The sequence below is a fragment of the Staurois parvus genome, unplaced genomic scaffold (assembly GCF_062004578.1).
Source record: "Staurois parvus isolate SC_StPar_1 unplaced genomic scaffold, SC_StPar_1.0 ptg000243l, whole genome shotgun sequence".
NCBI classification, from domain to species: Eukaryota; Metazoa; Chordata; class Amphibia; order Anura; family Ranidae; genus Staurois; species Staurois parvus.
This window is the reverse complement of record NW_028318039.1, coordinates 958,853-979,500: the sequence shown is the minus strand read 5'-3', so window position 1 is coordinate 979,500 and position 20,648 is coordinate 958,853. Positions and strand designations below refer to the sequence as shown.

Below are 20,648 nucleotides of genomic sequence, written 5' to 3'. Positions count from 1 at the left end.
GCTTCCATGCAAATCGTATCTAGATCTGCATGCTCACATTATTGTATTGTTCCTATACAGCACCTAAACTTATGGCAAGAAAGGTAAATGTCCAGCCAATACCAAATATCTTCACATCACACTTTGCCCACACTGGGAGGGTGCCAAATCTTCATTATCCATGTGTCCACTGCTAAACTCACTCTGCCATACTGACAGTTGATTCCCTGCAGTGATGACAGGAGGCATACATTCTCTCAGGGCGTACCCTATCCCCAGTATCCTTGAATAATCCAATGACAGGAGAGAAAAACCAGACCCAGCTTCAGTTGCATTCTGAAAGCAGTGGTATAGCATACAATCTCACCCATGTACCCACACCACACCCCCAAGTTTGTTTAATGGGCAAATTATATTAACATATACAGTATAAATAGAATCAGAGCAGCGCTCCTTATAATTCACCAAAAATGATGCAATATATCAAAACAATAAGTATACACTTATTATTTCTGCGAATAATAAAAACACATAGTAATAAGTGTATGCTTATTGTTTTGATATATCACACAGTTTGTGGTGGAATATAGGGAGCACTGCACTTACTCTAGTTTATATGTTTGTGGTAAACTCAAAGTAGTGTTAGCAGCTCTCATATGTAGGTTTTTTTTATAGCATTTAGCAACATAGGGACATTTATATAATTGCTATATTAAAATGTGTTGTACATTATTTTGATGATCTGTATTAGCATCTGTTTCAAATGCAAATAATTAATTTTGCCTTTTTTCTCTTTGCAAAGGAGAGAAACCATACATGTGTACTTGGGAAGGATGCACCTGGAAGTTTGCACGCTCTGATGAACTAACACGGCATTATCGCAAACATACAGGAGTGAAGCCATTTAAATGTGCAGACTGTGACCGCAGCTTTTCCCGCTCAGACCATTTAGCGTTACACCGTCGGAGGCACATGCTGGTTTGAGTTTACCGTCCATCAAAGCATTTAGAAAAGCTGGCTACTTTTCTACTACATGTGTTCAGCAGGTCTGAACCCCACCCACAGTGTTAAGTAAGCAAGAAATGTACATGAGATCCAAAGTGAAGGAATTCATTGAGAAGCTTCTTGAGTCACTGAAGAATTAAGGTAAAACTTAGGTTATCCAGTCCATGTCCATACCTCGGATCTGAAGACTTTCACATGAAGAATGAAGGCACTTTTTATTGGCCTCAACCAGAATCATTTTAAGTAGGTCCTATTGTATATCTCTCTCCCACTGGGACTGATTTTTTGCAGAAGTTGATTCTAATTTTGCAAAGATATTGTATCATAGATTGTTTTGAAAATCTTGGAAAAAGTTGACTGATTGATTGACCAATTCCAATTTTCTTTTCTGCTGGGAATTTTTTAAAGTAACAGTGAAATAATGAAAATAATACATTTGTGTACGAGTAACTACAGGTACATATATTCAAAAAACTGACATCACAAACTGTTCATGAACAGAACCTGGGATTCTTGCAATAACCACAGTGGTCATGAAATTGCTTATAATTTCCATCAAGTGGAGCAGGCTTACAAATATCATACTCCTTCTTTGAGTATTCTAAATTTTTATTTTTAATTTCTTTGTTGTTTGTGATAATATATAGGCCGGTATATTAAGTGAAGTACTGTTTGTGTTTGTGAATTGACTTGGCCTTGCCTAAAGCCTTCTTATATTTTCCCATTTTTTGTGGATCACAAATCCAAAACTATTGTACAGGCTCTCAGTATTCTTTTTCCAATCCCTTATGTAATACTCTTCAAAGTATTATTTACTTAGTGGTCAGTAATGGATTTTTTGGGCTCCTGCTTAGGGATTACAGGGCAATCAGATAGCACAAACTGGAACGGTTGCACTTCTTGCTGCTAAAGAGCAATAATGACTGTATTATATGGTTTTACTATAGATCAAGTGTTTAAACTGCATTTTTTACCACGTCACAGGAGGCCTTTGTCAAAGTATCCTATATTATATTTCAAAACCCTACAATGTGTCAAGTGTAAAGGCTGCACAAGGTAAAAGATAACAAAGAACAAATACATAGTAATACCTTTGCTAAATAATGTGAATACTTATGTTTTGAGAACATACCCTTTCCAAGCCTGTTTTTCTGAATACAAACTATATGAAATTTAGCAAATTTTAAAATAATTACACATATCTCTAGTTTCCCATTTATGCATAAGGAACATTCACAAGGTTTATACTGTGAAGCAATGTACAGTGGCCCAGAGTAGAACCTGGAGTTATTCTGCCCTGTGATTAATTTTTTTTCCCTTTCTGGCCACCTGAAGCAGAATTGGGCTGAAGGGTAAGACACAATACTCCATACATCTGGTCAAGAACTGCTTGTAACACCAAGCACACTGATGGCATGGCCTTCTGCTAAATTATGAATAGCTGAAGTACATACAGTATATATTTCTGTTATGCATAGATGAGCAACAGTCAGAGCTATCAGCTTCACAACAGTACAGGTACTGTCTGACTGGGCTCATGCAAGAGGCATATAGGCAGTAGTAGTTGGGGAAGTTCCACACAAATGTAATTTTCCCCAGGCTTAGCAATGAATGGCTGGACTGCTATGGCAGTAGTCCCTCCATTGACTGATTTTTTTTTTTTTTTTTTACTGCCTTTAAACTCTTTGTTGCTATCAGTTTCTGCACTAGTTTTGTTTTTGTACAAAATTCAAGCAATATACAATTTAAGCACATTAATTCATACATAGAATATGAACAATACCAGTGTTAATTAAAATGCTTGAAAATGTAACATATTAATAACTATTTTGTAATATTACCAGAGAACCCGAGTATCAAAACATGAAACTCCTTGCTTGGCATTACCTTAATAGTTGTATTATACAACACTCAGCACAATGATTCTGTTTGATTTGTTTTCAAGCAGTATGAATATTTTAATATTGCACTGGCACAGATGATCAGCATGTGTTATTGAATACTTAGCAATGGGACAAGTTGGCAGTTAAGGTTATCTTTAAGCTTTACTATGTATGTCCTATATCCTTGGCTTGAAGTGGATGCAGTTACTTCAACCTGCATAGAGCTGTACTTACTCTATCCTCGTGACATAGTACACATAAGTAGGTCTAAATGTCATGTAATGTACGAAGGGGCTCATAAAGGCTCACTGAAACTACGGATCGTCCCAGATTCAAGCAAATTTTTCATAATTTATAGAGATCTGTTATTTCTGTTGTAACCTGCATGCATCGCAATAAGGATGCAGGGATCATATCTGCCTAGGCAAAGGTGGCTGCCTCATCCACCAGAAGCATATTTTATTAGATCACCCTAAAACTCCTTGAAATAATGAAGAACCTTTTAATCATTACAAATGTTAGCTTTCCATTCAGAGATTATTGTACATGTTTGACTTTCTAGTATTGTATAAGGTACTTGTTTTATTGTCTTACTATCTGTTTGGGGTAAGTATTATGTTGCTTGTGTAAAGTGAATATGTTTCTGAACTGAGATTGTGTGTTTTGTATAGTGCCCCAGAGTAATATCAATTATAGGTCCCAACAGCTAAAAAGTAATAATGTAAAAGGCAATATTGGGAAGCACAAAATGAGGACAAATAGGTGTGTACAACAGCTTTTGTCCAAATACATAATAGAGAACCTTAATATAAAATTTCAAACTTCGGATATTTAGGAGTTATCATTTTGCTGAGCGGAAAGCTGGCATACACATTGCAGTTTAATTGTACAATCTCTTTTAACTTTACAAACAACTATGCAGCACAAAAGCCTACTTAATTATCTATTTAATTTAAATCCAGTCCGGTAGGCTCCCACACTGAATAGCTGACGGTAAATTTAAAGGTGTTTGTAAAATAGAATTTTAATGTGCGTGGCCAAACCATTAAACTGCTTTTAGAGTCACATCAATGGAATGAAGGCTGTGTGCAGTGTGTTTCTGGTAAAATGGGAGTGACATATCAAATACATAGGGGTTGATTGACTTTAGGAGTAGAAACCTATCAGCAAATTGAACATTGACTGTGCTTAGTGAATAAGGGGAAGCTGTGTTCACTTACAGTGCCTATATCATGCACAAGTAAAAAAAATAAAAAAGTAAAGAAAAAAACAGATTTCTTTTTTTTGCAGATAAATATCTCAAACTAAGCTCTGCCCTATTTACTAAGCTCAGTGAACAGTCACTCTGCAACATGAACAGTCGTTATTCCTTTAGTAAATCAACTCCATTGCGTAGAGTACAATATTTCTATGTTGTAATGGATTTCCTTTTGGAACTGTTGAAACCAAAGTAGGTGACCAGAAAAAAATGTGCATCTCAATTAATCTGTTATGCATTCAACAAGACAGCAGAAAATCCATTATTGGATTTGCTGTCCTATTCTCCACTATCAGCCCTAGGCAACAGAATCTAGCAAACCACATGTGGAAGACATCTTTACCAGTATCAGTATTTAGAAAAGACTGGCTATGCGACCTACTAAATATGGTGACAGCAGTTGGTAACCTAACATACTGACTAGGCGAATGGCAAGACTTGCTAGATGGGGCAAATTATGCAGTGGTACACCTATTGTGAGTATTGTGTATGGCCAGCAAAAATTTGTGAAAGATCAAAAATTCCAATATGCACAAGGCCAGTTTAGTGAACCTACGCCTACTGCAAAGAACAAGTCAGGTTTTGTTTTTTGCAGTAGCCATAGATTCACTAAGCTGGTTTATGTGAGAACTTTGCATATTCTAATTTGAATTACAGTTTGTTGAGAGATGCTCGACTTTAGAGTGCCTCCCAATGAAAATGTTTACTTGCAAGCACTTAAATTGCATTTTGAATTTAAGATGATTGGGTTTATGAAAATAGTCATTCAATAAATATAGTGTTTACCACATGTTACATAGGTACTGCATATCCTTTGCAAGGATTTTTGTGCAAATACTCTTATCCTTTTTATTGCTAAGGAAGAGGAAACATGCATTCACATAGTTCATTTGCAGAATGGCATCATTGCTTTGCACACCTTTGCAAAGATTTACTGTTTTACCTTTTTTTTTAAAGCTTAAACTAGGTTTCCAAATTTGCATCCTTTGTAAACAACATCATTAGATTTGCACAGGTAGGTTTCCATCTTAAATTGGAACTCTAGTCATTATTTTAATATAGTGGCGAAGGGTTAGACTCTGTGATTTTATTGCTTTTGCTTAAAATGTCAATGGGGAAGAAAATATGAAGAAACCACTCCAACCAGGACAGAGACAGCACTGAAATACTGCAGAAATTTTAACCACTCCCCTTCTAACCTTAAAAAAAGGTTCTGCATAAACCATCAAAGCTATATCCACCTTCTCTATCAGAGTAATACGGAGTAAAATAAAAGCTCATTGATTCTAAATCAAACTATAAGAAATATTTTAAGGCACACGTGTGAATTGTAAGAGGACTTTATACTGTTTATTTTATTGCAGGTTGTATATTTGTATAAAACTAAAAGTTGTATATTAAATTTGCAGTGTTGCATTCATATTATTGAGAATTCCGATTGCAAAGGGCAGCCTATGGCACTGTTACCTACTTTGCATTAAAATGGAGGGTAAAAAACAGTTCCCAAAAATCACAGTGAAAGAAAATGTATACTGAATATGAGATTGATCCTGGATCAATCCCAAGAATAATTAAATGGATGCCTACAATTCGCTCGCCTGCCATAATCTGCATTTATTGCTTCTGTGGATGCTTAAAGGCCAAATTCTGGGGTGCTGATAAATACATAGAAGTGCTATATTATCATAGAAGGGTTCTGCACCAAAATCTAGGGCATGTGTACAGATTTGCTTCTTGAGGAGCTGTGTTTTGCATTACTTTCTGTTTGCCTAAGTCTGAATTTAAATTGGTCAGGTATGTTTCCTTTAATTTAATGAACACTGTAAGTAGCAGATGTTCCATAAACAAAGGAATCCATATTCAAAAGAGATACAGATACACAGAAAGCTCTTGTATTCTCTATCCTACTACAGATCTATGTATATGTGGTATACTTACGTGGCAGGAAATTAGGTAAAATGGCAACCTTTTTTTTACCCTCAAATTCATGGCACTATTATAGCAATTCCTGGATAATATCTGTAAGAAGCATACATTCAGGCACACAGTATAGTTTTATAAAAATCCACTTAAATTTTATAAATGACTTTACCAACAAACAATGTTTTGATAAAGAAATAAGAAAGTGCAAATATTAGTAATTTTATAATAAAAAAAAACCCTTCAGAACAAAAGCAATTTGAATTTGGAAATCATCCAGATTTGAATCCCCATGTGCCTGTGAAAAAAGCACATTCAACAGAACGTCTGGACTGAGTTCCAGCCCACACAGAACAACTCCCATGGAAAATGAAAGCTGTCCTGCAAGCTGATATATAGTGTGTGGGTGTCATGCCCCTAGAGGACTACTAATGTATACAGTTTGCAAACCATTAACATACCCGCTGTAAATAAATGTTGATGCTGATCAACATTGAAGTTTAGTATCTTTATTTTAGCACAAACATGTGCGATTATATCAGTGGATTGTATCTCAATATTGGTAACAATGCCCAAATAACCAAAAAATAAACAATTTTACAAAAAGTATGACAAACTTTTTATAGCAAACCTGCAAGATGGAACATTGGAAGTCATTTGATTGCCTACACACAGATTACGGGGTACATAATTGTTGAATAATTTACCAGTTTAGAGATGTAGTCAGGATGGCAAACATGTCCTCTTTGTGGGGGCAAGTGTAAAAGCTTGTATTTAAATGCCCTCCAAGTACAAAAAAAAAACACATGTTGATCTGTCAGAAATGCAATCCTCTTGTGGGCTGACAACACCCAGCATTTTTGTGTAGGTAGTGGTGTCAGCCCTGCCCAGCTGTCTTTTGCTAAACTACTTAAACCCACCTGCTCTTCCATCTCCATAAGGCCTAGTACACATGATCAGAAAATCGTACGAAAAATACCACTTTTGAAGCAATTGCACGATAATCTGATCGTTAGTACACAGTTTTTGTCTAAAATTATTTGAAGGGACAAGCACAAAAATTTTTCTCATACGATACCAAATCTTACGATTTTGATTTAGTCAGTATAGTTTTCAACCAAAAATACAATACAATACATTACATTACTTCCAAATTTTTATTTTGTCATGCGAGAATTTTAACCTCTTTATTTTTAATATGGAGACTAGCATGCCAAAAAAAAGCAGATGATCATTTGTCTGATATTCTCATAGTGTGTACGGGGCTTTATATGGAGACAAATCAATCTGTAGTCCCAAGATAAGAACTAGGAGGGCTAATTACTTTCCTAGAGATAAAACAGGGTGCATAAGACACAGAACAGCTCTAAATTACATGAATAACCAATATTTTTGCATTTATTAAACCGATATTATATTTAATAGACCAAAAGGGAGAAACATGAGTTCTTTGTTGTCATTGATTATTACAGGTGCTTAATACAAATGGATGTAAACCTGTTGTATGGAAGTATGCAGACTGCCATTGCTAACCTTTTAATACAAGTTCCATGCTGATCAAATGTATGTATTTTCTAGGGGTTAAGCCAGCCATAGATTGAGTGAATCCCCAGTGAACTGGCCAAAATTTGATCCATCTATGGGTAGGCTGGTTGTACTGAAGTGGATCCATTGATCGACTTCAGTACAACCAGCCTGTCAGATTTTTTGCATGCAGTCACTGCCGGAGGGTATTGCCAGTAGCAGTGATCTTTGTGTTCGGCCAGCAGGGAAGGCTCCCCACTTCCAGAATACAATAGTTCTGTGGGAGTGATTCCTTAACTGTGTTGATGGGGGAATCAAGTTATTTTCTTTCCTTCCACCCATGGTGGAAGGAAATACAATTGTGTAATCCTATGGCCTGCCTTAGTATGCAGGTTAGATTGATTTCAACTTGACTTTTGTGATCTAGATGCTTGTCCCACAACATTGTCTCAGAAAGTAGTGAAGATGGACACTGTCAGGCAACTGGCATTTTCAGATGAAGATCCGCAATGGCAACCTTCATATTTCCCTGAGTACATGCACATTTTAATAAACTTTGGGCCTGAATTTTCAATTCTGTTAAAACAGGATTTCATCAAAATGTACATTTATTGTTTGGTCCTATTAGTTTTGAGAACACTGCAATGCAATAATTATAACTAGTGCTTGGTGAGTTACAGGAGGCAAGCAAAGTCAAATTAGAATTTGTAAAGAAGCACGATATATATCAGTGACATTTTTATATAAATTGTGGCCTGAATACATTTAAAGTAGGCTTAGTTTCATAATAGTTGAACATTCACAACTTTTTAAAGCGGAGTTCTACTCAAAAGCGGAAGCTCTGTTCATTTGCCTCCTCCCCCCCTCCACTGCCATATATGGCACCTTTTGGGGGGGAGCGAGTACCCGGTTTTGACAGGTACCCGCTCCCACTTCCTGCTGAGTTCGCCATGGTGAAGTGAGTCGGAAGTTCGGCCCCCTCCTCCCTCCTGCAATCTCCTGGGAACTTTCACAGGTCCCAGAAGACTGCTGGACCAATCAGGAGACGCAGCATGAATCTGAAAGCTGTCACAGCTTAGTGCCCACAGTTGAGATGCCGGCGCCGTGGAGGAGAGAAGGGACGAGGTGTGTGAGAACATCGCTGGACTCTGGGACAGGCAAGTTTGTGTTTATTAAAAGTCAGCAGCTACAGTTTTTGCAGCTGCTGACTTTTAATAAACACAAAAATGGCTGGAACTCCCCTTTAATGCGAAATGCAGCACATAAATGTTGGTTTCTTTCAGTACATAAACCTATTTTTAATGGCAGGTATAAAATCATATCTTCTACTAATTTCCTAATTATTATTCATAGCTGTATAAGATTTTTGGTCTTTCTTCTTTTATGGTTGCTTGGTCACTACCGATATATGCCATATGTCTTGCTGTTAAGTTTTCTTCCACCAATCCTTAGTGGAGAAAAACACAAATCCTAATGAGATTATAGTCATAAAATAAGGTAAATATTAGGATGATGTATGATAGAAACATTAGATACATTTGTGTGGCCCCCAGATTCAAATATTTGTCTATGTTTCAGCTTGTATTTACCAAGCAATATATATTAATAGAAACTATACAAAAGCCTGTAACAAGAGCCCTTTAGGTGCTTTTGTCCCAGAAGCATTAGCCGTTTGGATGAGCTATTAGTCTTAGGGCTAGGACAAAGCTGATAAAATATGTTTGATTAGGATTTGGTGGGCATAAAAATCCTATAAATCAGATTCTACTAACAGATTATTAATTCTGTTGAGTCTAAGATCAGTGATATGTATTTTATATATGGATTAATCATTTCCATTTCATAATCTATAGGACAGAAGGCATATTTTATTTATCAAACACATGTCATAGGCAAAACGATTATAATCCATTAGGGAAAATAAATTATATTCATTAACCGGTATAACAGGTATACCATGAGTACTTGCAGTGGCCCTGTCAAAAGCACATTGGAAGTAATATATATATATATATATATATATATATATATATATATATATATATAAATATTAGTTCACTGTCAGAAACTTCAGATTTTTAAAAAAGTCTGTGGGTTTAAGGTTTTGCAAGAAGTACAGTTTTGTTGGTTAATCACAAAAAGGATAATATATTTACCTGATTACCTATAAAAATCCTTATACCAGGTCCCTTCTCTAAATTGTTACATAATTATCAGGAAAATCCTTCAAAATACCCATAACATTAGGGGGATGTCATCGGTAGAGCCATATATCTACATACAGTAGATATACAAACATCAATAAAAAACCCAGACTTAGACTGATACCCCCTTATTATTAAAATAAGGGGAGTCCAGTCCAAGTCTTGGGTTTTTATTGCTGTTTGGATATCTAGTATATTTAACTAAAATGTTAGTAAAATGCAAGTACACATGCATATATTTGTGGGTATTTATAACAGACATTGTTTCAAAACTGTTCTATAGGCCTTTACTTAGTCTTGAGTAGTAGCAACATAGAACATTTTAAGCTAGCACTTTTTTTATACAAATCCCAGGGTTTTAAGTATTGTAAATTAGCTACAATAATGCAAGCGCTTGATGTTGTTTGATCTATCCATATTATCCCTTGTGATGTTGCCATGAAGAAAAACAATTCAGTGATATGTTGTGAATGAGTTTTATGATGGCATAGGCAGACTCTTTTGTTTATGAAGCAAAAAAGGTTTTGTCCGAAGCACTTTCAATATTGCAGAAAGCACTTTTGTGAGTTAACTGAGCAATTTTATAGTTTGTATGTCTTCTTTCATTTAAAATTTGCTTTGTTTATTTTCTGATTGAACACTAGTTCTTTCAGACAGTATGAAACTGTTCTTAGTGGCAAGTGGCTAAGCAATTATTTCTAGCTGCCTATGAGTAATGGCAGCAGCCACACCAATAGCCTTTGTGTATTGCATTAGGAACATGTAGTATTAAAAGTTGCAGTATTATTGCATTCTGTAAGATTTCACATATTTTGTTTTTCTATAGCATTTGTGACAATAAAAAAATGTATGTTTGGCATCAAAACAGCAATTGCAGTGATTTCAGGATAAATATCTGCTTCAGTTTATTTTTATATATATATATATATATATATATATATATAAAGGTATATTGAAGCCACTTGCTGTTTCAAAAATAATTCTGGATACTAGATTATTTGGTGTAAATTTGTTTTACCACACAGGGGACAAATAGCAGACTATGGCTAGAGCTACACAGGCAGCTTTAATTTATTTCTGCAGGGAGGTTTAAACACTTGTTGCATTTATATATTGAAAACATTGTGCTACTAAAGGGATTCCTATCAAGTGATCAAATATCTCAAATGGAAAAGATTAAATTCACTCCTGTAGCTTTAGCTTTACAGTGAATCATTTAATACCTCTACCATCAAAGCCTCAAAGTGAAAGCTGAACTCCAGACTGATATAAAAGTAAAAGTAACATAGTTAAACGTTAGCATAGTTTTTTTATTTAAAAAAATACATCATTACCAGATTTTGGCTTGGTATCGGCCTCTTATAATTTCCAGTACAGTAGCTCTCAGACGAATGCCGGCCATAGGCGGTGTGAATCTCCGGCTATGATTGGAACCATGTATGGACAGGCTGAATGTACCCAAGTTGATCGATCAACCTTGGTACAACCAGCCTGCTGGACTTTACAGTTATATAGCGGCTGTTATAGCCGCTAGCAATAATCACTGTGTTCTCCCAGTGATTACTGTGATAAATGATGCTGATATGTATATAAACCCCAGTGCCCCCCCCCCCCCTCTAACTGCCTCCCTGCGAGAACACAAGGGCTTGGTGGGAGGGATGCCCCTGTCAACACTGGTTGTGTTGATGTGGGAATCAAATGAATTTCTTTCCTGCAACCCTTGGTTGCAGGACAGAAATTTGTTCTACTTATGGCCTGCCTAAGAGAGGGATCGACAAAACTAGAAGTCAGTCAGGTCTTCTGCATGGAAATTTGTTGACAAGGAAGCTGCAGGTAGGAGGAGGGAGCAGAGTGAACAGAAGGATGAACTCATCAGTCTACTATTGCTCTTTTGTGATCCAGTCAGCTGACTGGAGGTTAAAAGAAGACACCACTGTATTTCTGAGCTGCAAGTGGTGCCATCCATTTGGTTGTGCTTTTTGGTAAAACTAAACCAGAACTTGGTAAAGCGATCTACCAATCCTTTGGCAGGCAAAACAAATTGTAGGCTACTTATATGTATATACTTTATATCATTTATATTTATCTGTTTGCCTGGATTTCAGCTTGAACCTAGTGCATTCTAGTGTGTGTTGGAAGTAGTGTAACAGCAACTCTTTGGCTGTTTATAGCAAATAGAGTCAGAAGAAGAATTTTCTGACATTTGGTGCTGTTCACTGCATTAAAAATGCAGTGTTACTGTGATAAATGATGCTGATATGTATATAACCCCCAGTGCCCTGACTGTGAATTATTATGCCAATGTGAAATACTAAGAGATATTGGGATTAATTTACTAAAACTGAAGAAATGCAAAATCTAGCACAGCTGTGCATGGTAGCCAATCAGCTCTAACTTCAGCTTTTTCAATTCAGCTTTAACAAAAACTGTAAGCTGTTTGGTTTCTATGCAGAGTTGCACTCTCCAGTTTTAGTAAATCAACCCCAGTATCTAGCACACACACTTACAGAAAATGTTGTCGGTAGTCCTACTGTTTCAAATTTTCATATTTGTGTCTGAGAGCTGTATTGGTTGTGAGCAAAGCAGGTACAGGGGAAATAGGATAGCAAAAAAGGTGGAAAAACAGAAAATAAAAATGTTATAACTTCTCAAATGCAAACCATCAAGTTTTGTGATTTTATAATTTCTTAAATATCATGCCAACCCTAGCTACTGTGAGTGAGCCCCTCCTAAAGTAAGTTAGCAGTCATTGAAGTCAGAATTTCTTGCTAGCATACCTGTTTCCCCAGGTCAGCACCTTAGTAAGTATTGAAGCTGTGAACCATTGTCACCACAGGGTGCTAGCAATGTTTGACAGTTTGTTGTTGGCATTACACATAATTCTCTCATTACAAGTTTGCTTTAAAGAGTAGTATGTGCCTTTCACAAAAACCTAAATGCATCTATTAGATACCATTTTATCTATATAATTTGAATGCATATGTCATGCTACCACAGACAATTTTTGAAAGAGGTCACTGTTTTTTCAGTTTTGGAGAAATATTGATGGTTTGAATCCTCCTCTAGTTTTTCAGGTTCTATGGGTCTTTAGAGATGATATCCCCAGGTGTATTCCCAGGGTTGCCCTTTACAGTAGTAGTCTGTGGAGGGATATGGTATCTCTTCCTCTTTTTTTTTTCTTTTCCTTATGTCTCTAAGGGTAGTAGAAGAATTGAAACAGCATGATGGTGATTGGGGATGGGAAAAACCAGGACCTCCAATGGAAGATTTGACCACTGGAATTTATGAAGAAATTAGAGGCCAATGGGTGACAGTCTGCCTATGGGTACCAAATTTTGCTTTGGCTAAAACCCTTCAATAAGACACAGCAGTTGATTCCAATGCATATTTACTTAAACTAATTGCAACACAAATTATGTTTTTCCAGTCTTTTGAAGTGTAAGGAGACAATGAGTTGTCTAAGTCCTGTCTCTGCCAAGTACTAACACTGACTTGGGGAACATGGGAGAAACAGGTAGGGTTGTAGTGGCCAAAAACCACCACTAGATGTGTAGCATACTTCTGGCCAATAATAACCTGATGCAGTTCAGTACAACACATAAAATATACAGTACATATAAGTGGGACATAAAAAGTACCATAATTAGTGGGAAAATCATACATGTCATATACAATATTATTAACATAAAGCTCAAATGTACAGAATAACGGGTTTTGGTTTATACTTGCCCACTGTTGTGAAATGTATTTACCTACATATATTTTAAACAATATTAAATATCTATCGGTATTTATGCCCATTGCTCTGCGAGTGCAAATAATTATGAAATATGCATGGCTAAAGCAAAACAATCAGGCAAACCAGGTCTCCTAGGAACAGAGAAATAAAAGACACAAACTCAACATTTGTCAAACAAGGTGTCATTGGTGTCCATTTTTTCTCCAGTTAAAGATCGCTGTGTCCTCTCGTAAAGCCTAAAAATAATTCTTTTAAATCATGTTTACAACTTATAAATAGGTTCTTGTCATTGGGATAAGAAATATTATGACACGGGTGACAACTTTATCATCCTCCATGCACTGTATATGTCCACAGATAAAGGTTCACAGTATTTATCCACAAACAATACTTGGACAATTTTAGCTGGTAATGCACTGGTGACATTTCCCAGTAAAATATTAACTACCAGACCAACTTGAATATCCTTTGCCTTTCTATGAGATGAATGCTGGTGATGTATGCATTCTTGAACTTCTTTCTAAAAAAGAAATGACTTGTACTTATACTTTAATCTTAAAACTATGCAGGGTTGAAATGTCGATTTGTGTACTAAGGCACACCCTGAAAAAATAAATATTACACAGTGACCTAAAAAGCAGTTCTATTTAAGTCATGTGCTTCATATGTTTTTATGGTTTCTCCATTAACCAATAGAAAATTATTTTGTATGCTCATATCACATTCTTTTGTTTTTTCAAGGCTTTACTATAGTAGGTACATTAGTATTTATTAGCATTTCATGTACAGTTATCATAGTGTGCACATTTTATCACACATCAGAAAAAGGAACAATTAACTTCATGATAGTACACGAGGAGTTCGATGATCAGACTCTGTCATTTTTATTACACTTGGAAATTAATACATAATAAACTGTTTAGAGTTTTGTCCGTGGCACTTGACTGAGCAATATTGGGTCTCTTATAAGGCTATAAATTGCCAACATCCTTAATAACATCATGCATCACTAGAAACCTCCCATATGACTTTATGTGGCAATATGCCACATAAAGTTCTATGGAGGGTTTCTAGTGGTACAGGATGGCACTTGTCAGGTGAAGATAGCAGACAGCTCAGTTGACATTATATATAAACTGTTAGCTGCATGCATTGGTATACAAAAACTTCCTCTTAAGCTTTGGCCAATCATACACACACACAATATATTGCATATATTACCGCACCATGATTTATATCCCTTCTATAAAGGAATGTTAGGGTCTGTGTGGATGGACTTCTGTTCAATTCAAGCCGGTTTTGCATTTCCATGCAATATATTGGAATGCAAAACCTGCTTGAAGCAGGTTAAATGCAGATTAGAAGCAGGTCAACTGCCTCAAGGGATTTCAATGAATTCTTAATGATCTCAGAAGTGTCTCAAACTGATGTAATTGACAAAAACCCAAAGACTGTTGATACAGGCTTAGACCATTTGATTTAGGTCTGTGCTTGAGCTGGTTTATATAGTAGCTAGACATTGGGGGCGACTTCATGTTCAGGGCTAGTATTATACCTTGGATTAGGAGATTATTATGGCTAGCTTTATACTCAGTCTTTGTACTACTTAAGACTTGTGATCAGAAAAATCAATAAAATGTGATTGCTGATTGGTTAGTGAAGGTAATTGCACTTTACACACTGCTCTTTGCCCTACTACATGTCTACTATATGCATTTGTCAGTCACACGAGTCTAAAATGTGAAAATATAGCTTGGCTCTTGGCGTGCAATAAAGGCTCTAACTCAGAGGTCTCCAAACTTTCTAAATGAAGGGTCGGTTTATCTTTCAAACTATGGGCCAAACTATGGTCAGTGGTAGTAGAAAATGCCCCAGCATCAGTGGGCGTAAGTAATGTCTCAATTACATAGCACCTGTGGTCAGTAAAAGGAGGAATAATACCCTACTAATGGTAATAGTGGGAGGAATAGTGCTCCATCATTATTTTCTGTGGAAGAAATAGTGCCCTGATGGTGTCAGTGAAAGGAATAGCTCCCTATCCTTGATATCAATGGGAGGAATAGTACTCTGCCATTGTTGTCAGTGGGTCAAAAAGGAAATGGTTCTCTATTACTTGCATTAATGGGAGGAATTATGCCTCATCGTTGGTGTGAGTCAAAGGAATAGTGCCCCACCACTGGTATCAGTGGAAGGAATGGTGCCTCATTGTTGTCATCATTGGGAGTATTAGTGCCCCAAGGGCCACATAAAGGCAAGCAAAGGGCCGCAGTTCGGAGAATCCTTCTTTAACTGAAAATTTCTTTCACTGAATCACAAGCACATTTATTTACGATTTTCTATTGGTCCATCAGCCTGGCAGTGCACATTGAAACTGGGGTGTACATGGACATAAAATTTTAAGCACTTCCATGCAGGCAGAAATATTAAAAACACACACAGTCCACCATAAAGTAATCACAGTGTATATGACTTAGAAATATTAAACATTCTTGGCATTTCTTTGGTATTTTACATCTATTTTACTGAAAAAAAACCCCATTATTCTAAGAAAAAAATTGAAATAATAAGCATGCCAGATGGCTCAAAATTAATTATTAAAAAGGTAAAGAAATTTTAGTTCATGTATGTTTTTAAAGTTTTTGTTTGTTCTACAAATCTACAGATTTGCGTAAGTCTTATTAATACACGCTTATTAATGCATACAAATAAAATGACATAATATACTGTGGTTAGGCTGATGTGTTTTGGGGCTGGGGCAGTTTATTTACTAAAGCACAATGTACCAGTGTCCAGATAAATGCTTTGACATTTCTGCTTGCTAATAGAGCCGCGATAAAATGTAGGCATAACAAATTTTAATATTCAGTATGTAAAAGAATCAGGAAACACTTATTTCAGTAGCAGTTATATATTAGTAGTATACAATATATATATATAATACAATATATATATATATATAATATATTCTCATACAGCCCAAAACCACTCTTGATTCAGCTGGTTTATTCCAGAAGGAAAGAGCAATGGACAAAGCACAGGAACACAAAGCAATACATCAGAATTGATGTTTCTCTGACGTAAAGTAAAATCAGAATGGTTGCTGTGTGTTACTGAACTTTGCACAAAGCCATTGCTCATATTATTCTTTTGATAGCTTCTGATTTTAGTGTCATGGCTGGCTAGAGAAAGTCTCTTATTGTACAGCATACAGTATATTTATGAAACAGTGTTTAATTCTAAAGACAATTTTAGGTAATACATTTTTGTATTGCAATCATAACAACAAAAGGTACAATAACAGAAAATCAAACTGTATACCAAGGCATATACATGCCTTGATATTATATGATCATACACGGATCAAACTGCAGTAATACATACATGAAGATATGAAGACATTGTCTATGTGGTTTTAAACCTTAAAATTAACTGCTGTATCTACGTTACAAGGGATTACAATTTTAGTTTATGATAGAACAATAAACAGAACTTAACTTTCTTGTAAAACCTAATGTCAAAATGTTTGTATATGTTTAGCTGATTAAAAAGACTTCCTGCTATTTCTTTATTTCAGTAATGTTGTTAGTAATCTCCCCTCCTTGCCTAAAAAAAATAGGCTTAACTCCAAATTGTCCTATAAAGAAAACACTTTGAATTGGGGGGCTTGATATTTGATTTTTCTACCCATTTGGCCTTTTTTCCATATTTTGTCTATTTTTTTACCATTTCTATCACTTAAATTTGACACTGCATTTGGTTAATGAAACGTGCATATATTGTAAAGCCATATCTTATATTTCCAGTTCAAAATTTTGTAAATAGAAAATTAGTTTTAAAAGGGAAACGGGAAATGGTGGCAAAATAGAAAGAATAACTTTAAAAATGGGCAAGTTAGCAAAATTAATTTCATATTCAATCTTAAAGCCTACCTATTGGTTTTAAAATAATATTTGTGCTTCATAATTACATATTTAAAAATTATAGAAATCTAAAATAATTTAGTATACAGTATATATTTTCATTTTAATTTTTAAACGTGTTCTTACATCCTAATATACTGTATGTGCTGATGCATCTACTTAATAAAAAGCTTATGGGAATGTTGTTGGTTATGCTCAATGGCTTGTCCAGTTTTGAATAACGGCCACCTTGATGTTTTCATCCTAGTGTATCACATCTGCAGAACCTGTCACCTGGGAAAAATACAAAGGTTTATAGATATTAGATCAATAATTAAAATTTCCCACTGCTTGGATATACAGTATATAATAGATGTGAGACATGGCTGAATGGAGAGCGGTCATCCTATTAGACATTGTTCATTTCTTAGGCAATACAAATAATTGAATAGTGCCTATAGTGTGCAGCATTGAGATGAATCCTTATAGAAGGAACACTTAGGTGTATGGTTATTAAGAACTTGAGTTATTATAAACAAGTAAGCTCAGTCATGATATAACTGAAGAACGTCATCAACCTATAGCACACAATTACTTTTCAAAACATTCTTACACTTTTCTTATCCTCCTTATTCTTTCTTACTGGGCCTAAAACATTTTCTTTTTGGATTTTCAATAATCTCTTTTTGAATTCAAGTTCAAACCAGGATGTTTTATTAATTCTAATATGTATATATATATTGCATAACATCACTGAGATCAGTTTATCATGAGATCAGTTAACCTAATAAACTGTATCCTTTAAATATAAATTTCACTGGGGTTGATTTACTAAAGGAGTGGAGAATGATCACTTAGCAAAGTAATGTTTTCTTTGCTTTGTAAATACAATGAATATATAATCATATTAAATAATCATATTAAATGCCCAACAATTTACATGAATAATAATAAACAGGATGTTGGATTGTACATGATGGCTGAACCTCATTTTGCTTTACAAATTGAACATTTCCTACTCTTTTTGTACTTCAGCTCCACTGAATAGTTAACAAAAGTTAACATAAATATCTTGTCAAGCAGTATCTAAAATACAAAGAGTTCACTTGGTTACAAAATGTATGAAATTATTCTAGAATTCTAAACTTACTAATTCACTCAAAGGTTTTAATGAAGGCATATAAAGCTAATAAAATATTTCCCTTCCTTTGGAGTAGCACAAACCTACATTTGCATAATAAGGGCATGAACAAGGTTCAAAGCTTCAACCATAGCAACCAACCAGAAATAATACTTTACTGGTCTTTTCACATTGTTTCTGACATTTAAAGTATGTTTTGTTTTCGTATTGCACCTACACACAATTATACTTAGCCCTCTGTAATTAATTAAAGGTCTTACCATAGTTGTGTGATATGCATTTTAACTTTTACAATGTACCAATGACCTTGTAAAAGTACCTTGTGCAGACCTCAAAAATCTATCACAACTGCAATCCTTATTGAAAACATGGATGTGGATGGCAGGAAGTATGATACCAGCAAAAGTAAGCAAGCATACACTTTTTATTATGTGCTATTGTTTTGTACTGAAATAGTTTTAACAAGTACAAACAGACTTACCCCATCATGGAAATCACCTAAATTTTAACCCACGTGTTTTCAATTTTCATAATATACTAAGTAGAATTTAGGCAATACCTCTGTTCTAAGTTAATTAATATTATGTACGTGTTGTTCCTGTATTTATGTAAAGTGTATGTATTGTAAATATAATCTAATTTCTTTCTTCTTTTACTGTAAATGGTGATTTTTACCCTATGACACTGTAAAAGGGAGACCTAATAAAAATTCTGTCAGAGGATGATAATTCCAGTCTCTGCTCAGAGACTCCAATGAACAAGTGTTACTGTTTTCAGTAGTGTCTCAAATCTATTTTGTTGGTGCTTTGCTTTTCTGTATTCAGTTTTCCTATGGATTGAGCTGTGAACTGAAATCTAGTTTAAACACTTTAAATGTATGCATTTGTATAATTATTTGAATGGAGGCATGAAGGTCAATAAATCATTTTGTATAGAAAAATACCATCTCTAAAGGAGTTTAATGTATCCGTGAATGAATGGAGAGAGACTATTGATAGTTGCCGGATTTTGAAGAATTGTTTTGGGAGTGTCCCTGATGTTCATATATTGCATGCTGAAATCTATTTTTTGTACATTCAATTAACTTTGGGTATGTAGTTTCTGGACTCACTGCATGTTCACAAGTATAAAAGTCATGATCTAAGGTTGGTTATACTGTTTTTTAATGCTTGACATTTCTCTATTTAATGCAAATACTTCAAGCAGGAAACATTCAATCAAGGTGCACTCAATATCTTCTCTGCAAGTTTTGTTTACTGGAAAGCAGGCATACCTGGACTCAGTAAATTACACCCAGAGTGAAAGATTTTTAGTTTCCTAATGCATGAAGTGTAGGATTGGATGAGCCTTGGATGATTGCAATGAAGATGAACAAGAAGCTTGGGTCTTTGGATTGAGAAGGTGGGACTTGGAGCAATTTTTTTTCTTGGATAATGCAGAAACAAGTACGGTATTATTGAGAAAGCAAGGCCTAAAGGTGGTACTAAAATGAGTAATTTGCTTTAAGGAAACTCCAAGGTGAGGTGATATTGTCGTGGACATCTCAATGACAGTATTACTATAAAGATTCAAGGAAATTATTACTGTATATATCAAGACATATATAATGTACAGCACTGAGCAAACCTTTTAGCGCTATATAAATACTGAATAATAATAATAATATTCTGACCCCACCCATGTCCTCATTCACACTTGAGAATGAATACAGTGAAAAATAAAATATGTCTGCAATCAGAATTACAAAATAACTAGGTAACCTCACCCTGCAGCAATGTTTGTCATCATCAGAGCTTGCATGTCTTGAGAAAAATCTTTTGCAGGCACTGGAAACTGTGCCTGATCCTGTAGTAATGCCTAGTGTACCCTGTCCATGTGTTCAGTTCAGCAGACTGTGCAGACATCCATTATTCCTCCATGGCCAGACTCTATTGTCTGCTTTATACATGGATTGTAATGTTACACGCATGCTATGAAGTTGGAAAACACTGATGTTTGCAGGCAGTGAAATAAATAAAGTAGGCTGTAATAGTTAAAGGTATAAAGATGATGTCTCCTGATTTTTTTGCTTGGTCACAGAGGAACACAACATTTGG

General features: G+C 35.3%; 1 protein-coding gene across 1 annotated transcript in view; it reads left to right on the top strand.

Annotated features, from left to right (window-relative positions):
* KLF12 (KLF transcription factor 12) overlaps positions 1-19,492 on the top strand; it is a 122,172-nt gene extending 102,680 nt beyond the window's left edge. The window contains exon 5 of the mRNA XM_089680367.1: positions 782-19,492. Coding sequence (XP_089536493.1) covers positions 782-963 — 182 coding nt within the window. The 3' untranslated portion in view covers positions 964-19,492. The remainder of the gene's footprint in view (positions 1-781) is intronic.
* The last annotated feature ends 1,156 nt before the right edge of the window (positions 19,493-20,648 follow it).